This window comes from Babylonia areolata, chromosome 3 (assembly GCF_041734735.1).
Source record: "Babylonia areolata isolate BAREFJ2019XMU chromosome 3, ASM4173473v1, whole genome shotgun sequence".
NCBI classification, from domain to species: Eukaryota; Metazoa; Mollusca; class Gastropoda; order Neogastropoda; family Buccinidae; genus Babylonia; species Babylonia areolata.
The window spans coordinates 34,928,004-34,943,328 of NC_134878.1; the positions used below are offsets into that span (position 1 = coordinate 34,928,004).

At 41.5% G+C, this 15,325-nt stretch overlaps 1 protein-coding gene across 1 annotated transcript in view; it reads left to right on the forward strand.

The window, feature by feature from the left end:
• LOC143280300 (inositol hexakisphosphate kinase 2-like) overlaps positions 1–15,325 on the forward strand; it is a 56,786-nt gene that overhangs the window by 14,380 nt on the left and 27,081 nt on the right. Inside the window, exons 2-4 of the mRNA XM_076584931.1 lie at positions 9,688–9,964; positions 11,954–12,415; positions 13,432–13,627. Of these exons, the coding sequence (XP_076441046.1) occupies positions 9,760–9,964; positions 11,954–12,415; positions 13,432–13,627 (863 nt within the window). The 5' untranslated portion in view covers positions 9,688–9,759. The remainder of the gene's footprint in view (positions 1–9,687; positions 9,965–11,953; positions 12,416–13,431; positions 13,628–15,325) is intronic.

The window sequence follows — 15,325 nt, forward strand, 5'->3', positions numbered from 1 at the left end:
GAAGACTGTATATGTTGTGCATGCAATCTTATCGTGTTGATTGCTGTATAAACTGACTGCCATGTGTTGTCTTGGGGATAAAGCAGTAAGGAGTCTTACTCAGCTCTGCAAAATGGGAAGGGCATGTGTGTTTTGTGTGCAGTTGTGTCAATATTTCTCTGGTGTGTAAATAAAAGAGTGAGGTTGTGTCATCTGTAGGGAGTGTGTGTGTGTGTGTGTGTGTGTGTGTGTGTGAAATGGGGGGATGGGGAGAGAAATAGTCTCAGAGAGAGAAAAGAGAGAATTATATATATATATATATATATATGTGTGTGTGTGTGTGTGTGTGTGTGTGTGTGTGTGTGTGTGTGTCCACAAGAATGATTTGGGCAGTCTGTCATAGCTATGACAGTATCAGTTATAATTACATACATCAGCAGCAGTTCTATATTACTTTACTGAGACCATTAGGAAAACTAGGACTAATTTTACTAGCACTAAATCCTTTATCTCACCTTCACAGCAGCTGTACTGTTTGCACAATTAAGGTTTATAAGGGCCCATTGCCTTTTATGGCGATAGGGACAATGAATCCACTGTGTCAAGGGCTCAGCATATGAAGATGGGGCCCAATCCTCTCCATGCCATTTTAACCTTCCCCGTTACATGTCAGATACCCATCATTTCACACCTTGTTGGATTGAGAATGGAGTAAAAAAAATCAGTGTAAAGTGTCCAGGGTTTAGGTTTGGAGCTGGTCATTAGTCACCGAGGCATGTAACATTGAAATGACACAATGATTTGGCAGCCAGTCAGTCACTTGACTTGATTTTTCAGCAAGTCAGTCAGACCAAAAGGCTTTTGTAGGTTTCTCTCAGTTGTCTGCAAAATAATTATGACTGCAGTTTCAAACTCTGAAAAAAAGTTATTGTTCCTTGGCAGTTTCATGCTGAACAAACATTGCAAACAACCAACCTAAAAACTTGCACAGAGCATATGCATCAGTGCTCTTTCTGCGCTCGTCAATACAGGGATACAAATTTAATTCCAGTCACACACACACACACACACATACACACACACACACACACACACACACACAGACACACACGTCTGAAGAGACACTGATGTGCCTGAATGGACACAGAAATTATCTAGTGTTTCGGGGGAGGGGGGGGGGAGGGGATTCCCCCACTCTCCCTGCATTTGCAAGAAAAGATTAACTGTTGTTTGTCTCCAGTTTCACTGTCATACATGTATATACTGCACCACATCTGCTTTAGAAAAGAGAAGAAAGGAAAAGAAAAGTGAATAAACATATAAAGCCAATGCACTGCTAGGGCTTGAAATCCTACCCTAGGTTTGTACAAAATGAAATATAGTTGAGTGAAAGTCGAAGGCAAATGATTGAAATAAGTTTGAATGAAATGGGTTCTACTGGGAAATAAAGATTTTGATACATTGAAATATGATGAAGTGAAACTTTGGCCCTAAGTAAAAGGCAAGTGATTGAAATAAAGATAAAATGTAATAGGTTCCACTGGGAAATAATACAGAGATTGCCGCATTCTAAAAGCAGAAGCAATTGTATAGAAACACTGTTACGTATAAAGAGACACGGCATTAGCTGCTCAGTGGGGTTGATTCCTCCACTCGCCCAGTATTCACAGGAAAAGATATACTGCTGTCTATCACCAATTCATGAAGCTTGTGAGCCACCAGTCAAGTGGTTTATGGCAGGTCCTGCAGTCAGCATTTCTTCAGACACTTTTTTTTAAACCAGTTTTCACACACACACACACACACACACATAATTAATAAGGCCAGCAAACAACAAAAACAACAAAATCAAAACCAGAAAAATAGAACAAAATAAAACAGTGATGAAATTCGTTTATGTGGAGAGGAATTGATTTGCATCATTGATTCAGTCATAAAGAGTGGCAGCAGTTTTGCTTGCAGAACTATGTAAATTCCTTTATGGGCTTATGTTGCCTCTGTATGTGTGTGGAGTATATGTGTGTGTGGGGGTGGGGGGGATTGTTGGGCGTGTGTGTGTGTGTGTGTTCATGTGTTAGATAATGAGAATAAACGGGTGAAGCTTCTTTATATATATATAAAGAGTAACAATATAGCATCCTTGTTACAAGAAACTAACAACTTTAACAGTAAACCAACTGGACAAATCAAAGTTAAAAAAAAAAAAAAAATCATTAACAATGGACAGCTGAAAATTGTCAACAATGAATATGAATTCAGGTCAGGGATGTGGTAATTTAACATATGGCAAGTTAGTATGTGATTGACTCTTATGTGAGCACATATACAAGAAACATTACAGACATTGTTCGTCTTAACAGTTCATCTACCATCTGCAGATAAAGATAATAATTTGCCATCAACAGAAATTTTGGCAATGGTTTCCAGTGGAAACACAGATTTTCTTAAGTTTTACTATGTATCTCTGAGTTATCTGTCTTTTTTCGTGCTTAAATTTTTACCATTGGACTTATTCTACCAAAGTGTAACATTCCTGTAGTGAAAGCGGAGAGAGAGAGAGAACAAGTTTGTGAATTAAATGGGTGCTTTGGACTTTTTCTACCAAAGTATAACATTCCTGTTGTGAAAGCGGAGATAGAGAACAAATTTGTAAATTGAATGGCTGTTTTCAATAATGAGTTCACACCTGACCTGTCTTTTAAAGATCTAATGGCATGAAGAACTGATTCAGAATAAACAAAATAGAACCTGCAGTATAGTCCAGGAAAGAAATGTTTGTGTGCGTGTGTGTGTGTGTGTGTTGCAGGTAAATACATACCTAACGGGCATATTGTGTGCATGCATGTAGTAACAACAGGGCAGAGAGCCAAGAGCAGCCCGTGATCGGGTGAGTGGAGGGAGGATGTGGAGGGTGACTCATGGGGCAAGGTGGGGAGGGGGGGTGGTGATTGGGGCAGGGGGAAGGGTCAGACATCATGTGGTGTCCAGCCTCACTCTGCATCATAGCGTCTGTCCTCTTTACAGCTAAATGTCACTGCCTTGCCAGGTCTGCAGTTCATGCAGACATACATACATGTGCTAATTTGGGCCCGGGTCATGGGGTAATTAGCCCGACAACTAGTGCAAGTGCTGATGAGGGAGAGGGGGCAACTGTCTGCCTGCATGGGTGTGTGAGTGCTCCAGACACACCCACCCAAGGCAGGAACATATGTATGTAGTTCTGAATACCGATCATTGTCTGATTATTAACAACACCATGCCAGAATGGGGTCTCAAATCCTGACTGATTCTGCCACGGCCCACACAATGTTAACACTGTAACAGTTAACAGAGGTGAATTAGTGCACAGCATCAGACTCCTGCATCTGTCTTTATACTGGTCTCTGTGTGTGCATTTGGTGTTTTATTTATTCATCAAGGGAGAGGGCAGGAATAACAAACAGTTTCTGTTCTGTTGGAATGGACCTGAAGGTGGGGAATGGACTGTTGCTTGGCAGGGGAGAGGGGTGAGTGAGGAAGAGTTAGGGGGATGGGGGTGTATCAGTAGATTAGGTCCTCTGGTGTTGACAGCATGAGAACTGGTTCTCTTGTGCCATTGCTTGTGTGTGTGTGTGTGTGTGTGTGTGTGTGTGTGTGTGTTTGTGTGTGTGTTTGTGTGGAGTGTTGGCCCAGTGGCAACACACTACTTTGAAAACTAGACAGTTTGAACGCAGGTGATCAAGTTGCACTTTCAGCAGTATTTTCTTCCCCTCCTCTTGACCTTTAGTGGTGGTCTGGACGCTCATCATTTGGATGAGATGATAAGCTAAGCTAAAGGTAATGTGTGTAAGTGCTATTTAGCACTTATAAAAGAACCCACTGCAGCAAGAGGGTTGTCCCTGGCAAAATTCTGAGGGAAAATCACTTTGATATGAAAACAAGTGCTCTGGCAGGCAGGAAAAAAAGGTGGCTCTGCACTATAGCTACATATTCACCTTAGGGAGAGCAGCCCAGATTTCCTACAGTGAAATTTGTTGTGAAAAAAAAAGAGTAATAAAGTAAAGCAATAGAATACAATACAATGCAATGCAATGCAATGCAATGCAATGCAATACAGTACAATACAATTCAATTGTGTGTATGTGTGTTTATGACTGTATCAGTGTATGTATATTGCATATGAGCCTGTACACACTTCTAATATTATAATTGAATACACACACACTCAAACACACAGCACACATGCTTCGTGCATCCACCCATTTACAGACACTTTATGGCGTAGAAGTATATTGGTTGAACACATAATTTTCTCTTCTTCAATGCGAGATTTGCAGTTCCAGTCTTAAAGGTCCACAGTATTTCGATCCCACCTACTGAACCCCAATTTAACCCTGACGACAGCACCTCTGGTAGGTCATCTCTTTCTGTGAAAGGGCTTTTCTGTATATATGATAAAAGTGAGAGCTGTATGATCAATGCTTTCTGTACTGCAGTGAGAATTTATTTACATTTTAGTCTTTTATGAAAGACTGTGACAAAAAACCAGGAGGCAAGATTACGCTGGCTCTCAGTGCTGCAGCCTTGGGGGGCTAGTTGGCCTTTGGGGACTATCCCAATGCTGACTGTCCTGAAACCCTCTTGGCGGAGAGAATGGGAACGTAATTTATGCAAGACATTCTCTAACTTACTAAATTTCTAGTCCAGATAGGATAGAAGATGCCTTCTCTGGTTCTGATGGTCATCGTCAGACTCGACTCACATTGTGACAATGATACGTATAGCACACTATCCAGAAAAATACTTAGGTGTTTTACAAAATAGGAAGCCTCTACCCAATCATTTTGCCTCGGAAACCCTCCTGAAGCCAATCCTGTGATTATTATTACCCACTACCCCTCCCTACAGTTGCTGGCTGGCATTAGCAGTGCTGTGAACTAGCACCCCTGGTTCCTGTATGGAAAAAGGATGTAGGGGTTGGTGGCATGTGGTGCTGCTCCATTAGTTAATCATTGGCTGACAGCTGTGATTATAGACATGAATATAGTAGCCTGGAACGCCATGCCTCTCTCTGTGTGTGTTGTGTTGTGAAGGGGGTATCTCAGTATCTGACTCTTGTCTCATTGTTCCTGTTTAGACTGATGAACAAAAAAATCAGCTTTTAAAATTTACTCTATTTCATTTTATTAAACTACTTTTTGTTACAACAGATTTCTCTGTGTGAAATTTTGGCTGCTCTCCTTGCGGAGAACATAAGACCATTGTGCAGTGCCGCCTATATATATATATATATATATATATATATATATATATATATATATTTTTTTTTTTTAATCTCTCTGCAAGTGCATTGTTTTACTAACAAAGTGAATTTTGACAGGGACAACCTTTTTGTTGCCCTGGGTTCTTGTATGTCTGCAAAGTGCATGCTGAACACACAACTTTGGTTTGTCATCTTGCCCAAAAGACCAGTATGTGGACCACTGTTAAAGGTCTAGTGGAGGGGGTGGGAGTAGAAAAAATCCTGGTTGGTATATGGGACTTTGTTCGCTTCTTCGTGGGATGCAACACCTACTTCTTCCTACTTCTTCGTGGGATGCAACACCACGAGGCCAGCCTGCCCTGGAAATCCATTGTCTGCAGTCCTGTGATTACTGAGTATCACCCACCACCATTCACTACAGCTGCTGACTGGCAGTAGCAGTGCTGTGAGCTAGCACTCCTGGTTCTTGTATGGAAATAGGATGTGGGGGTTGGCAGCATGTGGTACTGTTCCGTTAGTTAATTACTGGCTGACAGCTGTGATTGCAAGGATGCAGGAGGCTGGAACAGCTCTGTTCATGTTGTTAGGATATATCAGGCTGTGCTTCCTCCCATTGTTCTTCATCTTGTTGACACTGAAGTGATTAATAAAAAAAATTTAAAAAAATCAAAAAATCATATACCTATTTATTTTTAATTTGTACATTTTGATCCAGATTTTCATTTGATAAATCGGTTAAATAATTCATTCATTCATTTATTTAGTTGGTTATTCTTATTCATTTATTTATTATTGTATATATGTACAGTTTCAGTTGAAATGAGATATCCTGAATTTTTTTTCGAAGAATTAATGGTTATGGTGTATTTTTTTAAATGGTTGAAAACAGTTTGTTTATTTACTGTGTTTAATGAGAGTGAGATAAAGACTGTTGCCATGAACTGGATAGCTGTGGACACACAATATTATGACATACAAATCTTTACTTTTTGGTCTGCTGCTCAAATTGTTTGAGAGTGGGTGCAGCAATTAAGAAATTTAAGGTTCTGTTCACTGTGTTTTTAGATTCTGTTTTTATTGATTAGTTTATTTTTTTTTATTTTTTGTTTGTTTGTTTATTTATTCATTCATTTATTTATTCATATAAATTCATATTCATTTACTTTTTTGATGTGACTGTGTGGATAAGCGGCTTAAACAGATCAGGACACATGGAAGCTTTTGGCAACCAGGTTAGTATAGCATGTTTGGTTTAACCAGCATTATATTTGAAAATGTCACAGTACAATTTGCAATAAGGTTGCATGTGTACACAGTGTATGTGGATCAGTCTGTATGGTTTGACATTTCCTTGAAACTGAAACTGATATTTTTTACCATACTGCATGGTGCTGGATTTTAAGTAAAATGCATGTAATGGTGTCCAGTTCATGCATTTGATTAATTTCATAAAGCCCCCCACTTTTTTTTCAGAGGCCCTGTGGCCCTGTTGGATTTCTGACCCTGTGTCCACTAGTGATCATGGTTCGAAGCCCCGTTTCAGCATCACTGCATGTTATGTCCTTGGGAAAGTCACTTTACCCCATCCAAGTGTGAATGGGTATCTGAATTAGGTCAGAGAATGTTAAAACAGCAGAAAGAGAAGGTTGGGCCCTGCTTTCTTATGCTAAACCCTGAACACAGTGGATATGAATTAACTGCCCCAATGACCTTAACCTTAACCCGTTTACACTTTTTTCAATAAACTGAGAGAAACGAGAGAGAGAGAGAGAGAGAGAGGACTAATATTTCATAAACAGCTGGCTGGATGTGAAACACTTTTTCAGGGTTTGGTGTGAGTTGGAAGAGGTGGATGGAGGGGAGAGAAGGAGAGTTTCAGTTTCAAGGACTTACCAAAGCCTTTGGACTGACCCATATACACTGAGCCACATCATTCTGCTTTGTCAATAAAAAGGGAAGAAAAAAAGAAAAGAAGAGCAGATGCTTGACCTATGTATAAACCCAATGTGCTGGTCAGTTAGGCTTTGAGAACTTACCCAAGTTTGGGTAAACCATTAACCAGTGCCAGGGAATTTGGTATAAAAAAAAAAAGCTCTCCCCTTGCCAGGGAATTTGGAGGAATCGGAGGTATAAACAAAATCTAGCACAAAAGCTATTGGAGATAATGATAGAAAATGTGTTTTTTGTGAAGGAACATGAATGAGGATTCTGAATCTGGGTTATTTTCCAAATTATTTTTACTGCAGATAGCTGTTCAGGCAATTCAAAGTGAAAATAATAATTTTTGTGCTACAAAACTGTCCATTTCTACTGCCATAGAATGACATAAAAAACAAAAACAAACAGAATACAGCTGGTTATGGCATGCTTGTGAATGGTTTATACCGGCAGATGAAAATGAAATAGATTATATACATTTATGATAACAACCACAACTTTTGCAGAAATGTAAGTGAACAGCTGTCCTGACAATGACAAATATGGGTTCTATCAACATAAATGGTCAATCATATCTCCAGAAATTGCTCATTCAAGCTTTGTACCACCAAAGAACTTTCCACTTCTGAGGGAGAAGCTCTTTAATAACACTTGCTAAGTCCATACAGCACATGGGCTGACAAAAATCATCTTCTGTGTATGCCAGTTTGCTTCCTTTGTCTAATGCTCAGTGAGAAAAATGTGAAAAAATGAAAACATGTTTTTCCCATTTTGTTAACACAAATTATGGACAGAACACACAGACAGATGCTAACTACACCATCAATGTGTTTACTGCATACAGATATTTTGAAGAGGATAATCAATTAACTGTTATGAGCATAATAAAAATAGCAGTCAGCGGACACACGAAGGTAGACATTTCATGTGAAAACATATTATTGACGAAGTTGCGAAGAAGGCCAGAAGGCCGCTAAATTTTATTCAGAGGGAGATTTGTGCATAGGCCTAAAAACATACTGCGTAATTCACTGATTGTCCCAGAACAAGCATACAAAACAACAAATTTGATGTTCATTGCACTGTTTGTCATTTGAATCAAGTAGCACTGTGCATGCATAAAGGGAGATATCTGTGAATTCTGTCTGCAAACTTCACACTGAAAGAAAAAAATCACACTAACCTGTTTGTCATTGTAGATATTTATAGATCCATATTTTGCACCAACATTGTTACTAAACTTATCTTTTGCATGGTGGAGCAAAACGTTTGACTCTTGTTTGCAAATTTTACTAATCTTTAGACAGATCCCTTCTCAGCTGAGGCCTCCAGGTGGAACCAGGTCCATTACTTGAGCACACTGCCCCCTTGTTAGCCACATGTATTTTTTGAAGAAATTTCTGTTAAAACCAGGCTCACAGATCAGGTTGTTGTAAGCAACCTGGTGTTGCTTGACCTTCAAAATGTTTTTTTTTTTTTTTTAAGGAACAATTTTTCAACATTTTCATTATAGTTTATTACATACATATTTTCAAACAATCAAAATGAACAAAAAGAAAAACTGAAGCATTTAAGCAATAAACACACACACACACACACACACACACACACACACACACACACACACACACATTTAAGATGATTTTCATCGTCATCAACATATCAACATAAATGTTTCACAGGGAAGTGTGCTTACACTTCTCATCCCTTGACCCTATGTTCCACTTACCTCTCGTGCTTCCCTTTCAACCATCCACCTGTTGCATGCACACACGTGCCACTCCACATTGAATAGATCCCCTTATTATCTGAGTCTCACCACTTCATGCTAGATTTATGCAAACAGATGTTCACAAAAAATGAAGATGAAAGGAAAAAAAATGTTTTTCACCGAAATCGATGCCACCTCATTGCTTCACATTTCTTCATCCATGACAACATGACTGCATTCAAAATTATTGCCAGCATCTCTCATTTTCACATTTTCTCCCATTTCCCCAGAGAGCATACAAATTCAAAATAAGCATTTACACTACAAGTGAAAATACTGCATTAGTTCACACACACACACACACAATGAAAGCAGATTTGTACTGATGTGTTTTGAGGCCAGATTTGAACAGAGATTTTGTTGTAGCATGACAGATATGATTGAAGTTGCGGTTCCAGTAATGATGATGGATATTGTTTTGTGCTGTGTCTTCACAGTATGATACAGTCAGGTTAGACTGGACCATCAGCAGAAGAGACAACTGTCTTGACTATGTGGGTTAGAGTTACATTATAGCGGAGAATATCTTGCCCAAGTTACATCCCCACTTTCTTGGCCAAGAGGGTTTTTGGACAGCTGGTGGTGGGATGGTCCCCAAAGGCCAGCTAACCTCCAAGGCAGCTGCATAACGATACAGTGCAATTTCACCATCAGGATTGAGAGTCATGGTCCTTCACAAATCCGAAGCTGTAAATGAATTCCCATTTCAATGGATGAACCATTGGTCACACAGCTCTCATGTTGCTGTTGTGTGCAGTATTATGAGGGCAGCAGCAACACAGAGGAGCAACAGGGAGCACAACGAACAGCAGCGGAGCCAGAGAACGTGATGCGACTGCAGGAGAGGTCGGTGGGGGTTGTCAGACTGGACCCCCGGCCGGTGCGGCTGGAGCCGTTCAGCCATCAGGTGGCGGGGCAGTCATCGCTGCTGATGCTGGATCCTGGGACAGTGTGCAAGCCGATGATCCCTCGTGAGCACAAGCTGTACCGCTCCCTGCCTGACCCCCTGCGACCATTCATCCCCTGCTTCCATGGTCAGTGACACTCAGCCGGCCACACACACACACACACACACACACACACACACACACACACAAACACACACTCACACTCGCACACACACACACACACACACACACACACACACACACACACACCCAACCCCCTGTGCGCTTTTACCCCCAACTTCCAACATTACTGACACTCAGCCAAACACATGGACATGGACACATACACACACAACCACACACACATGGACATACACACAAACACAACCACACACACACACACAAACACACACACACCATTATCATCATCATCATTCTGATCACCACCATCATCATCAAATCCCTGCTCTGATCTCTGTCTAGTCAGGCCTACTTCTTTCCAGTATAACCCTTTCTTCGTCTTCCTCATTCCATCCTTAGTTTCTCTGCCTTCTGTCTGTTCATAAGTTTTGTTTTTCAACGCATCCCTACATGGAAATTGTGAGTGAAAGCACTTTGATTTGTCTCCACACAAGATCCAGTGCTATTAAAATACATTTTTGTTGTTGTTGTTTTATTTTATTATTGTTGGCTGGGTTGTATTTAAGCAACAGTGGATGAAAGGATAAATCCCTGATCATTGCCTGACACTTTATTTTCAGATTTAATCAATTAAAAATTTATTTTATTTTATTTTTCTGTTTAAACCATTTGCTGCAAAAGTTACAGGTTTTGGTTACTTACAGAGGAATCAGTTTATCAGAATATCAAATCAAAGTGCCAAGTTTAGAGAATTAAAAAAAAAAAATATATATATATATAACAGTAAATTCAGTTTGCATATAATTTGGCTTCTTTTTTATTTTTTGTGCCCATCCCAGAGGTGCAATATTGTTTTAAACAAGATGACAGGAAAGAACTGAATTTTTCCTATTTTTATTCCAAATTTGGTGTCAGCTGACAAAGTATTTGCAGAGAAAATGGCAGTGTTAAAGTTTACCACTCAAACACACACACACACACACAGACAACCGAACACCGGGTTAAAACATAGACTCACTTTGTTTACACAAGTGAGTCAAAAATGAATACATACTGTTTTGGAGGCAGTTGAAGGAGAAAACTGCTTCATGCCTTCAGTTTTATAGCAGCATCAGCATTTGAACCGTATTGTATTGCATTGCATTGTATTGTATTACTTTTTGTCACAACAGATTTCTTAGTGTGAAGTTTAAACTGCTTTCTTTGGGGTGTGTTAGTGCAGCACCACTTTTTTTTTTTTTTTTTTTTTTTTGTGCCTTTAAATGTATTTGATTTTCTATAAAAGTACATTTTTAAACTGAATTTTGCCAGGCACTGCCCTTTTCTTGCTGTGAGTTATTTTAGATGCTCCAAGTGCCTACTGCAAAAAGGATGTCGGTTTATCATCTCATGCAAAAGACTAGCTTAACTAAGGCCACCACTGGAGCAGTAAAAGTCTCTTCAGTATTTGGGACTTGAACCTACGAACACTTGTGCTTCCAAAGTTTAGCGCATTACCAATAGGCCACTTCTCCACTAACATAATCAACAGTGAGTGAGTGAACGAATCTCTGACACTGATTCTTCTTTAAGGAAGGTGGCAGAATGTTTCAGATGCTTATCTGCCAATACAGTGTCTGTGACTAGTGTGAGGGTCTTGGTTTGAATCCCAGTCTTGCTTATTCACCCAAGTTTGACTGGAAAACCAAACTTAAGCATGTAGTCATTCAAATGAGACGATAAACCAAGGTCCCATTTGCAGCGCACACTTGGTGCTCTGAAAAAGAACCTGTGGCAACATAAGTGTTGTCCTCTGACAAAATCATGTTTAAGAAATAGGCTCTGATAGGTACGCAAATACATATGCATACACTTGAGGCCTCCTGACTAAGTGCATTGGGTTATGCTGCTGGTCAGGCATCTGCCTAGCAGATGTGATGGATGTAGCAGATATATGGATATATCTGAATGCAGTGATGCCATCTTGGGAAACTGAAACTGAAACTTTCATGACAGGGTTGCTGTATGTGCGGCTGGAGGAGGGAGACGACGGCTCCCACCACCTGTGGGGGTACTACCCAGACACAGGCCATGATGGGCAGTGTGCTGGTGTGGACAACAGTGAGGCGCTGAGAGCCCCGGTCCACCCTGATGACATCCGGGACCAGGACCGGAGGATGGAACATGTTAAACGCCACAGGGCACCACCACTACCGCTGCTGAAGGGAGATGCTGCAGGGAGCAGCAGCAGCAAGAACCAGCAAGACTTCACTGCCAGCACAAAGTCTGTGAAGCAGAGGCACTTTGTGGACAGTGGTTCTCTGACTGGTCAGGCCTCAGAATCAGGGCTCAGTTCCCCAGACAACAGGAGAACTGGCGTCAACGACAGCAGCAATGCTGAGGAGAACGGTGTTGTGTCAGCAGAGGACCTCCTACCCCTCCTACCTGGCAGAGCAGCATGGCAAGACAGGGGTCAAGGTCAGAATGGGGATCAAGGTCAGGGGATTAAGGTTAGGTCAGGGATGAAGGGTAGAGGTAAAGGTCTAGGTCAGAACAAGGTAAAGGTCAAGACAGGGGTCAAGGTCTGGACAAGTGCCACACCCAAGCCCACCATTATTTATTACTTTCCTTTTAGTATATGCAGCTGAATATGTTTTTACTCCACTTTTTGATATTTTTAGTCCATCCTTTGTCTTGTTTCAATGTAGACTTGTCAGCTGTGAGCTGAGAGATCGAGTGATGAGCCTGTAAATGCACAAATAATTTCAAATTGGATAAATGAAGATGTATCATACTTTGAGCACTCAGGCACAACAAAATGTGTTAGATAATGCAAAAACAGGTAACGCGTTAGAAGATTAATATCATCTTATTGACGAATGTGTTAGTTAAAATCATTTACCAGAAGCTTTTGTTGAATGATGTGAAGTTGGAATAAACCAATTTTGATAATACTGATACAGACACTCAGACAGTCATGTGTGTAAATATCACTCTGTACAACCTCAACAAGAACAGTTCATGTGCAAATGTTTCAAAGTACACATAACATTGTAACTCTTACTCACAGTTTTAGTTTTACCCTTTGTTATTGTCTTTAAATCCATATTAGAAATAATAAAGATGGCACTACAACTAATAACAGCACGTTTGTTTAGTGCTTTCAAACCTCACAGAGTACATTTCAGTAACATGTAAGTCAGACACAAGAACACATACACTCCACTCATATTGGCATGCACACAGAAAAACACGTAAAAGAAATGAATGTGGATCCATAGAGTACAGACTGGAGGGAAAAGTTCCATAATAACGTAAAGTCTGCTTGAAAAAATAGTGTCTTTAGATATGTTTTAAAGGTTGTGATGGACAGAGAGTGATGGACTGTTTAAAAAGACAGTGAATTCCAGGTTTTTACAGCTGAAGAACTAAAAGCTTTCCCTGTCATGTTTCTTCTGTCTGTTGAAATGAGCATGATTGTGACTGTGATGCAGGGGGTCAGGGCAGGAAGCAGGGTGTGCGAGTGGAGGAGGGGCCCAAGAGGGAAGGTGAGCGCAGGGAGGAGGTGGAGGGGGGGAGGAGGGAGGAGCATCACACCACTGGCACCTCCATGCCCATGTCTAGTGGCCACATGTCGTCGGCTGTGGATGGCCACTCCCCTCCCTGCCCATCCTCCCACCCCTCTTCAGGGTAAGTGTCGCAGTTTCAGCTTTTCAGTTTCAGTTTCAAGGAGGTGTCATAGCTTTTGATGTAATCAGACTGATCCATATATGCTATGCACCACCACATCTGCTTTGTGAAAAAACAAAGGGAAAGTGTGACAGAAATACCACTCTTGGGTTGTTGTTTTCTCTGTTATAGGTTAAAAAGGTTGAAGATCCCATAACCTGTTATGTCCACTGGGGCAGTGAATTCTTATCTACTGTGTCTGGGTCTGCACATAGGAAGGAGGGGCCAATCCTCTCTCTTTCCACTGCTTTAACCTTGCTCGATCAGAGTCGGGTGGAGATCTGGCCATTCAGTCCTGGACGGAGTGAAGAAAATCAGAGTAAGGAAGTAAAGCACATTTCCCAAGGGCAATACCATGCCAATACAGTGCCTTTAACCATGATGATGGTGATCATTGGACCAGAAATCTAGTGCCTAACCTGCCACAATGCCTCCTTCACCCAACACACTACCAAGCAACAGGCTCTATACAAGTTGGCAAAGAACTTTAAAAAAAAAAAAAAAAAAAAAAAAAAAAAATATATATATATATATTAGTAGGCCTCCTTTGGTCATGGCTGACCATGGATAGAGTATATCCGACCTCATGTCTAAATGGGCTGTCTGCTTGGACCAAGCAGCATCGCCTGTGACTGTAGAGACCGATGCGAGAGAGACAGTCGCTGTCAAAGCAGTCATATGCGTAAGCTGATGCTTGTCTGTTGGCTGCCGTCACTTTTCTGTGAGCTCGCTTTTCTGCTGCAGCAGCTGACAGTTTGTCCTCACCAATCCGTAGCTGATTCTTGAGAGTGCTTCCCCATCTGTTGCGGTCATCTGCAAGGTCCTCCCAGGACTTAGTGTTGATCTCAAGCGCCTTAATGTCACATTTGCAAATGTTTTTGTATCTCAGCTGTGGGCGGCCGATGCTTCTCTACCCCATGGCGAGCTCTCCATAAAGGATGTCTTTTGGGATGCAACCATCTTCTATGCGGCAAACGTGGCCCAGCCAGCACAGCCAACGCTGTCTCAGCATGGTATACATGGTCAGGAGGCCAGCGTGAGTCAGGACTTCGGTGTTTGTCACCTTGTCTTGCCAGGAGATGCCGAGTATGTGCCGCAGGCTTCTCAGGTGGAAGGTATTGAGCCTTTTCTCCTGACGAGCATGTGTGGTCCATGCCTCACTGCCATACAGCAAGGTGGTGAGGATGCAGGCGTTGTATACAGCCATCTTTGTCTTCGTGGTCAGCTTGGGATTGGTCCACACTCTGTGTGAGGCGGGCTAGCGTTGTGGCTGCCTTCCCGATCCTCTTGTTGATCTCGGTGTCAAGGGAGAGGTTGTCGGTGATGGTGGACCCGAGGTAAGTGAATTGATGGATGGCTTCAAGCTTGTAGTCATCAGTGGTGATGGCTGGTGGAGATGGTGTGTCTTGGCCTAGGACGTTTGTCTTCTTGAGACTGACGGTCAGACCGAAATCTTTGCAGGCCTGGGAGAAGCGGTCCATTAGTGACCGCAAGTCCTGCTGGGTGTAGGTCACAACTGCGGCATCGTTGGCAAAGAGCATGTCTCTGATGAGGGCTTCGCGGACTTTTGTCCTTGCTCTGAGGCGGGCGAGATTGAAGAGCCTGCCATCTAATCTTGTCCGCAGGTAGATCCCTTCTTGCGCTGTGCTGAATGCATGC